The sequence below is a fragment of the Monopterus albus genome, unplaced genomic scaffold, assembly GCF_001952655.1.
Source record: "Monopterus albus unplaced genomic scaffold, M_albus_1.0 scaffold185.1, whole genome shotgun sequence".
NCBI classification, from domain to species: domain Eukaryota; kingdom Metazoa; phylum Chordata; class Actinopteri; order Synbranchiformes; family Synbranchidae; genus Monopterus; species Monopterus albus.
The window spans coordinates 75,669-91,776 of record NW_018128065.1 but is presented as its reverse complement, the minus strand read 5'-3'; the positions used below and the strand labels follow the sequence as shown (position 1 = coordinate 91,776).

At 42.8% G+C, this 16,108-nt stretch overlaps 1 protein-coding gene across 8 annotated transcripts in view; it reads left to right on the top strand.

The window, feature by feature from the left end:
• kalrna (kalirin RhoGEF kinase a) overlaps window positions 1–16,108 on the top strand; it is a 110,953-nt gene that overhangs the window by 59,922 nt on the left and 34,923 nt on the right. For 5 of the 8 annotated variants that reach the window (XR_002276331.1, XM_020617091.1, XM_020617089.1 and 2 more), the window contains exons 26-38: window positions 59–181; window positions 1,554–1,736; window positions 2,105–2,226; window positions 2,368–2,434; window positions 2,527–2,636; window positions 2,896–2,965; window positions 3,148–3,237; window positions 3,581–3,673; window positions 3,748–3,859; window positions 4,047–4,237; window positions 4,448–4,549; window positions 4,663–4,811; window positions 5,075–5,177. Coding sequence is in view for 7 of the 8 variants with exons in the window: in XM_020617091.1 (XP_020472747.1) it covers window positions 59–181; window positions 1,554–1,736; window positions 2,105–2,226; window positions 2,368–2,434; window positions 2,527–2,636; window positions 2,896–2,965; window positions 3,148–3,237; window positions 3,581–3,673; window positions 3,748–3,859; window positions 4,047–4,237; window positions 4,448–4,549; window positions 4,663–4,811; window positions 5,075–5,177 (1,515 nt within the window). In the remaining variant the exon portion in view is untranslated. Of the gene's footprint in view, window positions 1–58; window positions 182–1,553; window positions 1,737–2,104; window positions 2,227–2,367; window positions 2,435–2,526; window positions 2,637–2,895; window positions 2,966–3,147; window positions 3,238–3,580; window positions 3,674–3,747; window positions 3,860–4,046; window positions 4,238–4,447; window positions 4,550–4,662; window positions 4,812–5,074; window positions 5,178–5,344; window positions 5,567–5,587; window positions 5,760–11,613; window positions 11,688–16,108 lie in introns of those variants that run through there. The other 3 variants (XM_020617094.1, XM_020617093.1, XM_020617095.1) reach the window with 3 other exon arrangements.

Here is a 16,108-nt window from a genome sequence, read left to right as displayed (position 1 = left end):
AACTTTACTGTTGTGTGTGTGTGTGTGTGTGTGTGTGTGTGTGTGTGTGTGTGTACAGGCACTTGATTGGATCCAGGAGACAGGCGAGGTTTACCTGGCCACACACACGTCACCTGGGGACAGCAATGAGGAGACACAGGAGCTTCTCACTGACTACCATCACTTCAGGCTTACTGCCAAGGTACATTGTGTGTGTATGTGTGTAATGCTCAGCTGCTGACAGCTTTGTTGCACTTCAGGTGTCAAATCAGTGGAACTAGGAAACTTAGCAGTGCCATTCACTCTTGAGCTGAACATTAGTGACAGCCAGTCAGTAGTTACATTTGAAAAAGAAAACAACAATCATTATTTCAGCAGGTAAACTTGTGTATGGACAGGAATGAAGGTGCCAATTGGTAACCGATGTACACTGCTCCATAAGGGTGTGTGATATATATCGTCTGTGATAATATCCTAATTGTTGTTTTAATGATGTGCCAGCTGGCATCATCGACTATGTCACTCATTTTACAAAATCAATCAAAAACACACCTTCACTGCATCATGGTCTAGACTTCTGGCTGTGCGCACTGAGAGTGCACACAGCATGTACATGATCACTGCACCACAAGTTAAGCTATCGTAGCTGCCTAAAAATACATTAGCAAAGTTAAAAATTGGTGAATAGACCAAATGCGGACACCAAAAGCCTCACAATCTACGCTGTTATTTTAATTGCTAGACGTGGATCATTGTCACTCACACACAACTCACAAGTCACACAACCATGGCGAGACTAAACCAGCCATTACTTTATCACTCTGCTTTGAAGAATAGAAATAAGGCTGCTTCACTTCTCTCTCAGTTTGCCTCATCTGACCCGTTGCTTCTGCACTGCACTGCATTTGGCTGTTGTCTCCCTCCTCCTCCTCCTCTCCACCTGATCTTACTGCTTCAGCAGCACTGGTTGAAGTTTAGAAATATTCAAAACAAATCAATTGGTTTGCTAATCACACTGGTCAGACTGATCAGCTGTCTCATGTGTTTTCTTAAGTTTTCAATGTTAACTCGGTTTTGCTAATACTTGGGGTCCATATTGTCTGCGCCTGCAGAGGACGGGTCCTTTGAGTCTTGGACAGTATTTTTCAATATTATAAATTATAAATGGGGTTTAATTGGGTGTCAGATCTGGATAAAGTTTGGTTTGCTGATAGACACTGCCACCCTACATACGTCTGTCAAATTTCAAATAAAAAATGATTATAACTTTTGACAGAGATATGATTTTTTAATAATTTGCCCCATGTTAAAGAATTTTTTGTAATTTTTTTAATGTTATTATTTGACTTTTGACCTTTTCAGCCAAAATCAAATTACTTCTAGGGTCAGGCCCCCACCAGTGTGTTTACCAAATATTCTGATGATCCGTCTAGCATTGCGTCTGTAACCCTGCTAACCAACACACACACACACAGAACCAAAAACATAACCTTCATCAGGAGTCCAGAGCATCAGTAACACCGCCAGTTAAGTATGTGCCATCCATATAATTTGTGTGTGTGCACATGCCACAGCAAACCAAGGAGAAGGTGAAGCTGCTGATCCAGCTGGCAGACAACCTGGTGGAGAAAGGCCATGCCCATGTATTGGAGCTGAAGCGCTGGGTGAGCACGGTGGACCGCAGGTACCGCGACTTCTCCCTACGCATGGCCAAATACCAGGAGAGCCTAGAGAAGAGCCTGGGGGTCAGCTCTGAGGTGAGAACATACCCAAAGACACTGACTGTCCACTTAGTTTGAAAGCAAACTAGTGGTTTACATACTGGTGTTTGGTAGCCGATCATCCAACTCAAACACAAATAGTCGACTTTTGTAGTATTTTTTTCCCACCTGGATCTGCCAACCCCAATCCAGATGTTGTTGTTGGAACATTATATGTATATATATTTATTAATAGATTTAGTTTTGCCTCTCTATTTTATTACACAAGCATTTTATCTACACACATTTTTTCCACATTGAGAGCCACTGTGCCAGAGTCAAATCCCATGTGTGTTCAACATACCTGGCAAATCAAGAAGATCCTGAGATTGTTGGCAAAAATCCCTTTATGTTCTTGTTTGCAGGACAATAAAGACTTGGAGCTGGACATTATCCCTGCCAGCCTGACGGACGACCCCGAGGTCAAACTGCGTGACCCCAACCACGAGGTCAATGAGGAAAAGAGGAAGTCCGCTAGGAAGAAAGAGTAAGTACAGACATGGAGATATCATAGAGCTATTATATAGCTGCAGTAATTCATCTTATTTGACCAAAATCATTCCTGTCCACTCTCAAGACAGTGTTGAAAAGGTTTTGTCTGATCATGAGTTATTGGTTCCCGTCTCAGGTTCATCATGGCAGAGCTGCTGCAGACAGAGAAAACCTATGTCAGAGATCTCAATGAGTGTCTAGAGGTGAGAAGAAACCTTATAGTGCAGTGCAGTGCAGTTTTGGCACAACAAATGACTTCCTGTCTTCCTTACTTGTCTCTCTGCCTGCCTGTCAGACCTACCTGTGGGAGATGACCAGTGGCGTGGAGGAAATTCCTCCAGGCATCGCCAACAAGGAGCACATCATCTTTGGCAACATGCAAGAGATCTACGACTTTCACAACAAGTGAGCAACCCTGATTGTTTCTGACTAATCCGGTGTCTCAGTCCAGACTGTACTTCATTTAGATCTCAGATCTCATTTTACATTGTCTGCTAAATTCGGAGGTACAGTACAGTACATTTAGTTTTATTCTGAGGTTCTGAGAAACATTTAGAGGAATTTATGGGCTTTTTTTGTTATAATAAAGAAAAAATGAATGATCAGTATAAAAAAATGAAGTGCACATTGTTATATTTTGCTGTGTTTATTTGTTTGGTTCCAGTATTTTTCTGAAGGAGCTGGTGAACTATGAGCAGCTACCAGAAGATGTTGGTCACTGCTTTGTCACCTGGGTAAGAGTCAGAGCGATGGTGTCAGATGATCACAGAATGGGAAGGCAGAGACATCTTACCCCTGCTTTCAACCATTTGACCTCTGACCTGTATGATAATTAGGGGGTGTGGGGTGAATAGAGCATAATAAAATGATCCTCACTGTGAAAACACAGCTCTGACTCTTGTCTCCTGTTTTGAAGGCTGACAAGTTCCACATATATGTGGATTACTGTAAGAACAAACCAGACTCCAGTCAGCTCATTTTGGAACATGCCGGCATGTTCTTTGACGTGAGTAAATCCTTCAGTGTTCTGTCGCAGATCCAATCACATCATGTCATCACATAAACAATAATAAACAACATCTAGATAAACGTTTCTGTTGTAATGGATGCTGACTGTGGAGCAGAAAAGCATGGCTTGAGTCTTCTGTTTAAATTTAGCACTCCTGTAGGGATGACTGGCTGTGTACAGCTGCAGGTTTCTAGTTTCTTTTCTGCGTCTGGAGAGTGACGATTGTGTAGTTCCCCTGTTTTGTCAGCAGATGGTGATGTTTGATAATAGAGAACGGTTGCAGTCCCTCCAGCAGCAGCAGGCTGAATTGTCATTTTCTTTTTATTAATTTTATAAACAGGACATTCAGCAGAGACGTGGACTGGCTAACTCCATCTCCTCCTACCTCATCAAACCAGTCCAGAGGATCACCAAGTACCAACTACTGCTTAAGGTACATAAACATACACACAAACCTATATGTTTATGTGTTTACACTCATTAACAACCTCTCCTTTCCTCTTGCAGGAGCTACTGTCTTGTTGTGAGGAGGGTAAAGGGGAAATTAAAGATGGTCTGGAAGTGATGCTCAGTGTTCCTAAGAGAGCAAACGATGCTATGCACCTTGCTATGTTGGAGGGTAAGATACTGTCCATACTGCTGTGCTGAAATATATAATAATTATTCTTATGGGAATTTTCCTTTTTCTGGAAAATGTTTTTCAATTATTACTATGGTTCCCAAACTTAACATGTAAGTTTATTTTATATTCTATTCTACCTAATGGCTGATGGTTGATATTAATTATTAATCCTCCTCTGTCTCAGGGTTTGAGGAAAACCTGGAGGTGCAGGGTGAGCTGATCCTGCAGGACAGTTTCCAGGTTTGGGATCCACGTTCACTGATCAGGAAGGGGCGGGACCGACACCTCTTCCTGTTTGAGTTCTCCCTGGTCTTCAGCAAGGAGATCAAAGACTCAGCTGGTAGAACCAAGTACCAGTACAAGAACAGACTACTGGTCAGTGTGTGTGCTTTCCTACATGGTTTTACCTGATTGTGCTCACACACATGCTGTAGATACCAGTCTGGTCCAGGGGTCACCTCACTGTTAGGCTGTTTCCATCTCCTCCTTTCATCTTGTGTGTCTGTTTGCATGTAAAAGTAGCAACAAAGTGACTGACTCCCATTTCTGATAACTACACATTCATCTTTCCTTGCTGTCCTCCAGACATCAGAGTTGGGGGTGACTGAGCACATTGAAGGCGACCCGTGTAAGTTTGCTCTGTGGGCAGGAAGAACCCCCTCCTCTGATAATAAAACTGTGCTAAAGGCAAGTGAAAATGGTTTTCTGTCCTCTTACTAGATGTGTACAGCACATAGCTGGTACTTGCTGCAGCGTTAAGGTGCTACATTAATACTAATTATACTGTTTTTTCCTTCCAGGTGTCCAGTATGGAAGCTAAACAGGAGTGGATTAAGAACATCAGAGAGGTGATCCAGGAGAGAATGACTCATCTGAAGGGGGCACTCAAGGAGCCTCTTCATCTGCCTAAAACACCAGCACTGACAAAACCCAGGAATAACACAAGGAGGTAAACAAAGACACAAATAACATGGACAGTGGCTAGAAATCTGTACTCATGAGACATAGGTCAGTGCAGTCAGAGCCCAGCTGAACTGGGGTGTGTTAGTAGCAGGGACACATACTGCAGCTACACCTGGTATAGAAATGTCTCAGAAGTTTAAACTGATGTCCTAGATAAGAGTGAGCATGAGCATAAACATGTTCACATTGAGGACAGAGGACACAGTGATTTTAAAGTAAGACATTCACTCTGACTGTGTGTGTATTCAGGGAGGGAGGTGATGAAGGAGACAGTCAGGGAGATGGTAGCAGCCAACCAGATACCATCTCCATCGCGTCCAGGACGTCCCAGAACACTGTAGACAGCGACAAGGTAGGACACACACACACAGAGGAGTTGTGCTGTGATTCAAAACACATCCACTTACTGGCTTAAATGAAATGTTAACAGATTTCCTCCTTCCAAAAACACGTACGAAAACGTGGCAGGTGCTTTCTTGCTGTGTGTGTTTCTTACCTGTGAAGGGTTGAAAGAAGGAGCAGGAGTTGGAGGCAGCTGATTGAGACTCACTCTGTGGCCTTTGACGAGCTCAGGACCCACAGCTGGGTCAGCGCTACAGGGTTTCCCATGCAGCTACAATAGGCAGATGCAGGGGCTGTTTAGGTGTCGGTAGCAAACAGACCTGTGTTTCTGCCGAGCTGTGTGTGTTACATAGAACACCAAATGTGTGAGGTACATGCTAATAGTGTGTTATGCTTAAGGTAATGTGTGTAGTTGGTGAGGTACATGCTAATAGTGTGTTATGTTTAAGGTAATGTGTGTAGTTGGTGTGGATGACACCTGTTCAGAAATGTCACTCTATGAACAGAGAAGCAGTCAGCGATGAAAAACATCTTCAGGTTGTGTGTAGGCATCTGTGCTGATGCCCCCTACCAAGCAGCCTCTCACAGCCAAGTAAGCCTGATTTTAAACTTTTATTTTGGCAGTCAAGCTGCATTCAAGTGCAGAAATAATAACAACAATAATTAGTGGACTTTTTTTAAAATTTAGTCCAAGTGCATGTGAAAAAACAAGTAACACAGATGCTATGCTTTGTGTTGTATGTTGTGTCCACTCAATTTCCAAACTTTTGCTCCTATTTATAAAAGTCAACCCTTTTTGATTGCTTGGTAAAGGAGTTTCCCAGACTTTTTGTGTCTTGCCACCCTCCTGTGTTTATTGCACTGCTTTGGTTGCTTTCTGATTTCTGATGGTTTTGGAAGAAGGCAAAGAGGCAACAGGCAAACTTCACTAAACTGGTGAAGTTTCATTGACTTGTGTAACTTGATTTGTTGTGAATAAGAGTGACTCCTAGTGCTTTGCCCAAAGCCTTTCGTTATTACAAATCATCATTACATGTACAGATTTTGAAGGGAATTTGATGAAGCAGTTGTTTCTGATTGTATTAGTTTCTTTTTTTTTTTTAACTGGGTGTTTTCCATTACTACTGCTGCGCCTCCCTTCTCACATCCACCCTCACACAACCCCACACAGATGTCAGTCATGGCCTCCTGCTGGACGGTTACACAGTGTGGCCTTTTCACCATGCGACCCCACGCCTACACACTTACCCTGCCTCTAAATGTCAGGCACACACACACTTTGTTTTCATTCCTTGTGGGGACTTTACATTGACTTACATTCATTTCCTGTAGACTTATCCTAACCTTAGCCATAACCACCACTTGCCCAGCCCCAACCCTGACCCTAATTCCTAACCTCACCCTAACCTTAAACCACGTTGCCACCCTAAAATTCAGTGATTTGTCCCTTGTGGGGACTAGCTTCTGGTCCCCACAAGGATGGCCGAGTGCAATGTGAGTGTGTTAACAGGTTTCGGTCCCCATAATATAAGTAAGGCACACACGCCCACAGACTCTTCTTCACAGAGTGGCCTCAGCAGTGCGTCTTGTACGTCTCTACTTGTTTTTTTCCTTTTCTGTTATTTTCTTATTTTCCCATCATCACTCTGTTATTTTGCCACTATCACTTCTTTTGTTAGTTTTGTTCAGCATGTACAGTGTATTTGTGTATACCACAAAATGAATACCGTGAACACACCCGTGGCGCCTGCAGAAAATATTTAGAGGGGGCGCCATTGGTCTTCCTGTCCAATGAAAACATCATGATGAGTTTTTCCAGCCTTCTTTGAGTGTGGGTGTGTTGTTGCGGCTCTCCTCCAGTGTATTGTTTCTAGGATTTAGAAAACAAAGTTTGCTATCTTTGGATCCTCCTTTGCTGTTTTCCTGAAAACATCAAAGGGAAGTAAAACACACTTCCTCCATTTTGTTTTGGTGAGTTTTTCTTTCATATGCTGACAGCAGCGCTCGGCTTTAACTGTGAGCTACGCTGTGTGTGTGTTTCTTGAATGTAGTTTTTCACTTTGTTTTTAATTAGGTTTTACAAAGCCTGTGCAGATCAGTGCTATGAATGCTAGGAAGCCTTGTAAAGAGAGGATGTAAAGGGACGTTGCCATCCTCCCTTCCCATCCCGTTTGTGTAGACTGCTGCCTAAGTCTCTGTATTTTTAACTTAAAAGTTCAAATTGATAGTGGGGGGGTGTTATGGCCATAGAGACCTGTCTGGCTTGATGGCAAGCTGTATGTTTGTTCCCAGGGTGGTGGTGGAAGCGTGGCAGTACTTCACATGAGAGGTGGATCCTTTTTGTTGCATTCCCATGGCTCCGCCTGCCCTGCAGGCATTTATTATCATACACTGTGCCAATCCCTTGTGTACTTTGGAATAATGATAAGTCATAATAGTGTTTGTTGAATCAGTGAGCTGAGCATGTTTGTTCAGCACTGTAACCACTGTTAAAGTTTATTGTGTCTCTGAGGGAAAAAAAACAGTTTGAAACAAAACAGGACAGAAAATGTAATAAAAGGGAACCATTAATCCTGAGCAGACAGTGGGGTTCCTATTTATAAAGTCATCTAGTAGCTAAATTAGAAAAGGTGACTGAGATCAGCAGGTGATAGTGACTGATCAGCTCTACACATTTCCATTTGTCTTTTCAGTAATCATTGCAGTATTTTGCAGTATCTGGGGAAAGCAAGCAGTTTCTTTTACTTGTGAAATATTCGGTGAGTTGGTCACAATCTCCTGGTCAGAGTATGAGGAGTAAGCCGGTGCACATTTAAGAGAACACCACCTATCTGATGTCTTGGGAGACACCTGTGTACTGGGAAAGAGGCAGAAGAACTTCCACATGTGATCATATAGAGATTTGATTAATTTATTAAGGCAGTTGGACTGTAAGAATGGGTGTTTGGTAGTTTTCTTATGTTTGAGATGCCAAAAATGGTCTGTACAGGGTCTGTGTCAGGTTCTATATGTTGATTTCTGTTTCTTCAACTTCTTTGCCAGCAGGTGTCTGACCTTCCTCTCTCCTGGCTCAACCTGTTTTCCTGTCTGTCCCTCTTTCTCTTTTGCTTCTCTTCATTTATTTACCTCCTGCTCTGTTTTCTCTCTTTCCACCTTCTGTAATCTGTTGAATTACACTTTCTAGATTAACATACACATCCATGATTCATTGCTCTTTTTCCAATCCATCCCTGTTTCTTTTTCAGTTTCTCGGTTTTCACACATTCATCTGTCTCGCCTTTCTGTCTCTCTCTCTCGCTCCCACCCTCTGTTGCCATATACTATAATAACAACCCGTACTGGCATAGTCAAAGGTTCCACTGGCTGTCTGGGGTCTCTTGTGTGTGTGTGTGTGTGTGTGTGTGTGTGTGTGTGGTAGACGGGGCCGGCCAGCTACAGTTTCTGGTGGTTTTTGGTAAAACTTTATATGACAAGTGTGTTTTGTTTTGTTTTTTATTCTCCTTATCTCTGCTGAGTTTTTTGTTTGTGTCCTGCTTTCTCTCTCTCTCTCTTTTGGCTCTTCTGTCTTGACATCTCGTTGCCTTTTATTCTCTTTTCACCTCTTGTGGCTCCCATTTTCACGTGCCACTCTTTACCCTCCCCCTCTGTCTTTCTATGTACATCGTCCCACAGTCGCATGCATCATTTAAAAATTTCTCAGAAAGAAGAGCGACAAAGTGCAGTCTTAACCTGCTTATGGTGGTGTGTAAGCATGGACTGATGGTCCGTAGTGTGGACACACAACAGTGCACAGTAATAGGACTTCAGACAGTCTGAAGGGCATATTTTCAGTTTTTGCAGGCTACATTCTGTGTATAAAGAAATCTTGTGCTAGCTTGGCAGACGTACAGATGAAAAATATGGACACTGGTGATGCAGTAATTAGCACTGTCACCTCACAGTCACAAGGTTCTCAGTTAAAACCTGGCAGGGCCTCTCTGAGTGGAGTTTGCATGCTCTCCCTGTGCCTGTGTGGGTTTTCAATGTGTGCCCTGGCTTCCTTCCACAGTGCAAAGATATGCAGGTCAGGTTGACTGGTGACTCCCAAATTGCTGCAGGTTTAGTTCTCTGTTGGTCAGTGTCGGACCGATGGCAAGCTGACCAGGGTGTACCCTGCCTCTGGCCCACTGTCGACCATTAACTCGGCATGGATGTAAACATCCTCAAAATCTGAAAGTCAAAAGTTTGGCCTCATTGTCGCTGTGTTAGTATAAATCCAATAGGCTGGATTACAGAGCTAAAACAAACAGTGCTTTTTATGCAGTGGTTGTTTTTTTTGTTTTTTTTTACAAAACACTAATGATGCTAAAACCTTTGTCTACATTTTCTTGTTAGACAACCTTTCCTGCTTGTGACTACTGCCCTCTCCAAATAGAAGAACAGAAGAAGCATCATTATACTCTTGCACAAGGTCAGGGTGGATGTGTGGGACTTCAGTACTGGAAAGCATAGTTTCCTTCTGCCACCAGTGTCATTGTTTTCTTTTGTCCATGAATGAAAGCAAGGGAACCAGGCCTTAACCTTTTAGCTGCTGAAACATTTCTAGAAAGGTTGTTTTAGAAGACTATGTCGACTCGCTGATTTTTGTCATTTGCATATGAGGACTTGTAGTGCTACTGTCCAGTTACTAGGGGACTGCTCTGTCAATATACATGATGTGATTCACAATATGTCGGCTTTGTGATGATGTGTCGACGTACTGAGGCTCACGTCAGTTCTGTAATGCCTCCGTCGATATGTCAGGTCTGTAAGTTTGTGTGGAATATGTCTTTTCTGTGATGTTTTTCAGTGTCATGAGTCAGCTGTGGTTCAGTCTGCGGTCTCGACGTTATTTAAAGCACCATTCCGGTGGTTGACAACTCGGCACCACTCACTGCTCCACCACAGCCCTGATGGGCAGATACAGACCCTTTTTTAAGCCTTTGTGTGCAGTTGGAGAAAAACTTGTGGGCCATGCTTGATAAAACTTACTAACACTGCACTCCTGTATAGGAGTGAATATGCATCTCTGCTTGAGAAGGCACTCACCACTGACTAAACCTAGTTTTATCCCTGTGCCTTAAATAAATTAAATCACTAGAGCAATGGTTTCGTTTGAGGACTTAAAATGCCAGCACAGATAATCTCTGTCCCCAAATATCACGAGTGAAATCCACTACTCTCTGTCGTATTGGGTTGGCAGCACAAATCTAAAAAATAGAAATCTGAAACCTTTTGAAACTAACTCAAAACTATCCTCATGGCTACAAGTGTAGATGAGACATTTTTCTGGAAATTTGGGTGAACTGACCCTTTTAAAACAATTAGTAATAGTCAAACCCACATTAAGAATGAATTAGGTTGGCAAGTTTATTTATATGTCGTAGTATGCAGTAGGTCAGGGGTTTTCAACCAGTGGTTTGTGGACCCCGGTGGTCCATGACGGCTTTGCAGGTGGTCCCTAATCATGCATTCAATAATGTATTGAATGTTACGAAGGAAGCTTTTTTTTTTAATTTAGTAAACACATTTTTGTGTATTACATATTATTTGTGAATAAATTAATTCATAAAAATATATAAGATTTAGAAAAGCCAAGGTAACTTTTAGTGCCTGTCCAGTCTATCCACCAGTGGTCCTCAGGTGTTGTCTAAGTCAGAATGGGAGTCCCTGGGTCACAGTTGGTTGAAAACCCCTGGTATAGGTCAACAAGAGCTTAATGTCCATTACACTGTACATGTGGCAATGGTGTTACATGAAGGTGTCTAAAGTAGATCTGCAGCTGAGTCCAGGCCACATCAACAGGGTGTCTCTGGCTGATCTTTTACACTAAAGCCGGAAACCCAGTTTGTTCTGCTATTTATCAAATTGGCTGTATGTGGCTGTGAAGGCTTATTCATTCATAGCTCTACATTATGTAACTGTCATGTGGTGAGACGGTGCTTAGTGAGAAGTATCTGAGTAACCAACATGATGCGTTGCAGGGTTTTTCAGAGCACTTTGTCATTTTGCAGTGAAGTTGTACGTTCTTGTCTGTGGTCCAGCATACAGTACAAGTACACCACTGTTACACCAGCTAGAAATTGTTCACACGTGTGTTATGAATCAAACACATTCAGTGTTGGGTTCACACTGGAGCAGCGCAGTAGCCATCTGCTGGTCATATGACTCTTTGTGTGTCTGTGTGACACACAAGGAGTCCTGGCAGTTAAAAGTGTTATAGGGCACCAGTAGCTTCCAGGGAGTGGGAGAAATGTGAACACACTGACCCACACACACCGAGCACAGTGCTGTTCCCATCAGAAACACAAAGCTATAGTTGTTTGTTCAGAAAGAGAGAGAGAGAGAGAGAGGGGAAGGGAGAGAGTGAGGGCGTGTTTGTTTGTGTGGCACAAATGAGTTGTGAAAGAGCGAGAGAGCAACAGCGAGAGAGGGAGACCCGAGAGGAGAGGTTGACATGCCCAAGTGGATGAATTTCAAACTGTTCAAAGGCAGTAGCAGAGTGAGTACAAACTGCTGGGCTACACGCTGGACATTAACTGCTCGCTCATGCTGTTCACATCCGCTGATATCTGTAATCACAGATCTGCTGCTCTACTATTAGACTGAGTGTGTGGAACTAGTGCTGTCACATCTAACTCGAGTTGTGTACTTTGGTGAATTATGCTGTTGTTAATTCAAATTTTTGCAATAAAAATATAGTGAAATCAAAGGTTCATCACCCAGCATGTGTTCTCAACCTGAGTGCTAACTTTGTTTTTTGGCAAGCACAAGCCTGTTCTGCTCTGCGAACCTGTCGTGCTGCTGCCGCCTTGTTCCGCCAGCACCAGTTTTTGATACTTGGGGAAACTTTTTCTGCTGGGACTGGAGTTTTTTAAGCTACTTGGTGATTTGTATACCACCATAGAGCCAGTGTTAACTCCCTCATGGTCTCACTGTGTTCTTTAACCTTTTGATTGTGTAAGTGCAGTGCTGTTGTTCAGAATGAAAAGTAACGACCGTTTTAATGTCTCCACTTAGAACGCCACTGCATGTTGTATCAGATTTGGAACCTCCTGCTGCCATTTTGCTTAGCGAATGCACCATGCTCCATCCACAGAACTGTCCACTAACAGTAACAAACATTTTGCATGTAGTTTATGCATTAGAAGTCAAATATGAACCTTTAAAAGTAATTTCAACACTACTGTGACTACCAGATTATCAGCCATGACTGTGAAGCATTGTGGAAAACTACTAATGGCGTTATAATTCTGAAACCTGTTGGTGCACTTCATATTAGCAACCCTGACCATGTTTATAAAATTTTCCAAATCATAATGTGATATTGAGATTATGTTAAATTGAGTAACTCATAGTGATGAACCTGCAGCTCTCCTCATTGTTTAGCCGTCTGTAAACCACCTGTAGCCCACACTGTGTGCTCTGCAGCAGACAGACATGGCTAGCAGCTAGCAGGTGAACATGGTGGTGTATTAGCAACAGACAAGCCAGAGGTTTCCCTCAGAGGTTTGCAGACACCAGAAGCAGAGCTAAAAGGAACATGACTCCAAATGATTTCCTGTGTTTGCTAGATGTGTACATCAGCAGCTGTTTGCTATCAAGTCCACAGTATCACTGTACAAGATGATAAACCGAATGTGCTGCAGTACTAGATGTTTGGCCTCCAGAGGGCAGGCATCAGAGTAGTTAGACATGTATCACATATCAAGAGCTTTTGATGTTACTAAAGCTAGCATGTGGCCTGCATACAGAGCTAGCAGTTATATATTAAAGAAATAAATGGAACTTTAATGAAAACATGTCATTTATGCAACAGGTTTTTACTTTTCTGTTATTAGAGCATGTCATCCTTTGGTAACAAGCCACAATTTGTAAGCCTCTGAAACCTGTGACAAAATGTTCCTACTTTCCATCCCATATTCCATGTCATTTGCTAAACAGCAGTAATTAATTTACTTTCTGCTGCTGACTGAAGCCAGGCATCTAGAGTGTCTTTAACATGTGGATCAGGGATGTGTACATGGTACATGGAAGGAAAAGGAGCTGGTGAGATCTGCCAGCATGGATGGAAACATGTCTGTGGATAAATACTGAGGAGAACCCGTTTACTGTCCTTCATCTGTTCCTCTCCTTCTCTATGTGAATGTCTTTTTATAAAGACAAAAATAGTTTCTGCAACAAGAAAAATCATCCTCACAAAGCTTTAGCAACCATGTGTGTACAAAGATTTTTAGATAAACATTATCCAACCGATGTAGTTCACATAACAGTAGAAAACCCAATAACTCAATATTTATCACCTTAAAACTCTAAATCAAAATGCTGTAAATTCAAGCTAAGACATTCTAAGAAAAGAAAACGTTCAGTGTCCATGTCCAGTGAATAACAAGGACGTTTTCTGATCTCAGCAGGTTCCTTTTGTTCTGCTTTTGAAGGATGTGTTTGTTCTGCTCGGTGCCGTCTTCCTCTGATCCAACATGTGACCATCACAAGCTGGTGTGTGCATGCTTGTGTGTTTTCAGTGCACAGAAATGGGTCATATGACAGACTGCAATAAGAACCAGACACACCCTCTAACATACACATACACAAGACTGTCAGGTCAGAGTGGTGCTGAAAAAGAGCGGTCACACTAAATGAAAGCTTCATGTTGATAATACATTTATTGGTGTGGCTGTGAGAATAGCTCATTTCTATCTGCTGGCGCTGGATATTAAAAGGTTTTTCATTATTTAGGGCATTAAAATACAGACGAAACATGTTACAAATTATGAAAATGCCTAAGTAGTGCACAGTCAGGATGAACAGAATAGAAAACAAATTAAAGCTAGTGACATAAGTACATACTGTCATGTTTGCAGCCATGTACTGTAGTTGAACTGTTTATGGAGCACGGTTGTTTTGATTTTATGCTTATGCTAGTAATTATTTTAGTAATGTTAACATACATGCTGTGGTTAGCCAGTTCCCATTCCACACGCTTAAAACAAACCTTACCATGTACACTACCAGTCGTTCGGTTGGTTTCAATGGTGGCTGAAGGACTTCCTGCTTCTTTAGGGTTTCGAACAACTCTTTTTTTTCTTTTTTTTTTTTTACACACACACAAAGTTAAGATAGATGAACTTGGCTCCAGCAAATTCAAACAGTTTAGAAGGGTCTTCTTGCCTGATGGCCACTGCTGAGCCATGCTTTACATTTTAGCAATGATGGGTGGACAGTGAGCCAAACATAGCTTCCCAAGCCTGCACACGTATCAGTGGGTGAGCTTGTTGTCAAACAATGATCTAAACAGGGATTGGCGGGTGTTATTGACATGCGGTGACTCAGGAGTCATCGGGTCTGACACTCATGGTCCTCCAACGCTGGAGGTTTCATTCTGCTTGCCTCTTTTGAGGGCTGTACAGACAGGCACCGTTCTCTGGTTACCAAAGCATCTCGACGGACTGCTGCAGTTTAATATCAGTTGTGGGACTCAGCCTCATGTTTACTGCATTTAAGCAGGTTTTCCTGCCCATGTTGTGACCTTTAAGTAGGTAGGTAGATAGGTAGGTAGGTACTTTATTGATCCCTCAGTGGGAAAATTTCAGTGTTTCAGTAGCAATGGAGAACAGACAACATAACACCATGAGATCAAGCACTGCACACACATTCTAATAAATAAATTCCAAGTACTCAAAAATAGACAGAATCAAGTATTTGAATAATCAAGAACAGAATTTACATATGTGCATATTAACCATTCATTTTACCCCAGGATTTGAGTATTGCACCTCAGTTGACTATTACATAGTCCCTCATAATTTCACCTAGCTTATCACTGCAGTGATGTATCATACAGTCTGATTTTGGGGAGGAATGACCTACGGTAATGCTCCTTCTTACACTGGGGATGTAACAGTCTTGTGCTAAAAGAACTGTTCAGAGCCACCACTGTGTGGTGCAGGGGATGGGTGGGGTTATGCATGATGGATGTTAGTTTTACCAGCATCCTTCTGTCCACCACCTCCTCGATGGAATCCAGAAAACAGTCCAGGACAGAACCAGCTCTCTTAACCAGCTTGTTGAGTCTCTTTCTGTCCCTGGCCGTGCTACCTCCTGCCCAACCCACAACAGCATAAAAAACAGCAGATGCCACCACAGAATCATAAAAAGTCCGAAGTAGTGCCCTGCACACACCAAAGGACCTCAGTCTCCTCAACAAGTGGAGGTGGCTCTGGCCCTTCCAGGTCGTCTGTGTTGTTGCTCCAATCCAGTGTATTGTTGACGTGGACACCCAGGTATTTAAAGGTGTCCACAATCTCAATATATAACACCTAAAAGCTCACCGGCATGAGTACTGGTGATTTCCACCAGAGGTCAATCACCATCTCTTTTGTCTTGCTGGTGTTCAGGACCAGGTGATTTTTCTCACACCACTCCACAAAGTCAGTAACAACCCCCCTATATTCCCACTCGTCCCCCTCAGATACACATCCAACAATGGCGGTGTCGTCGAAGAACTTTTGTAGGTGACAGTGGTGAGAGTTGTACTTGAAGTCCAACGTATAGAGGGTGAACAGAAAGGGGGAAAGCACCATCCCCTGGGGTGCCCCATGCTGCAGACCACCACGTCCGACACACAGTCACGCAGCCTTACGAACTGAGGTCTGTTTGTGAGGTAGTTAATGATCCATTCGGACAGGTGTTGGTCCACACCTGCCCCCTCCAACTTCCCCCTCAGCAGTGACAGCTGGATTGTGTTGAAAGCACCGGAGAAGTCAAAGAACATGACCCTCACAATACTTCCGGGGGACTCCAGATGAGATAGGGCTTGATGCAGCATGCGTCATCAACCTCGATGCCAGGATGGTATTTAAACTGCAGCAGGTCCAGCGCTGAGTTCACTTGGGCACGGAGGGGGCGACGGACAATCCTCTC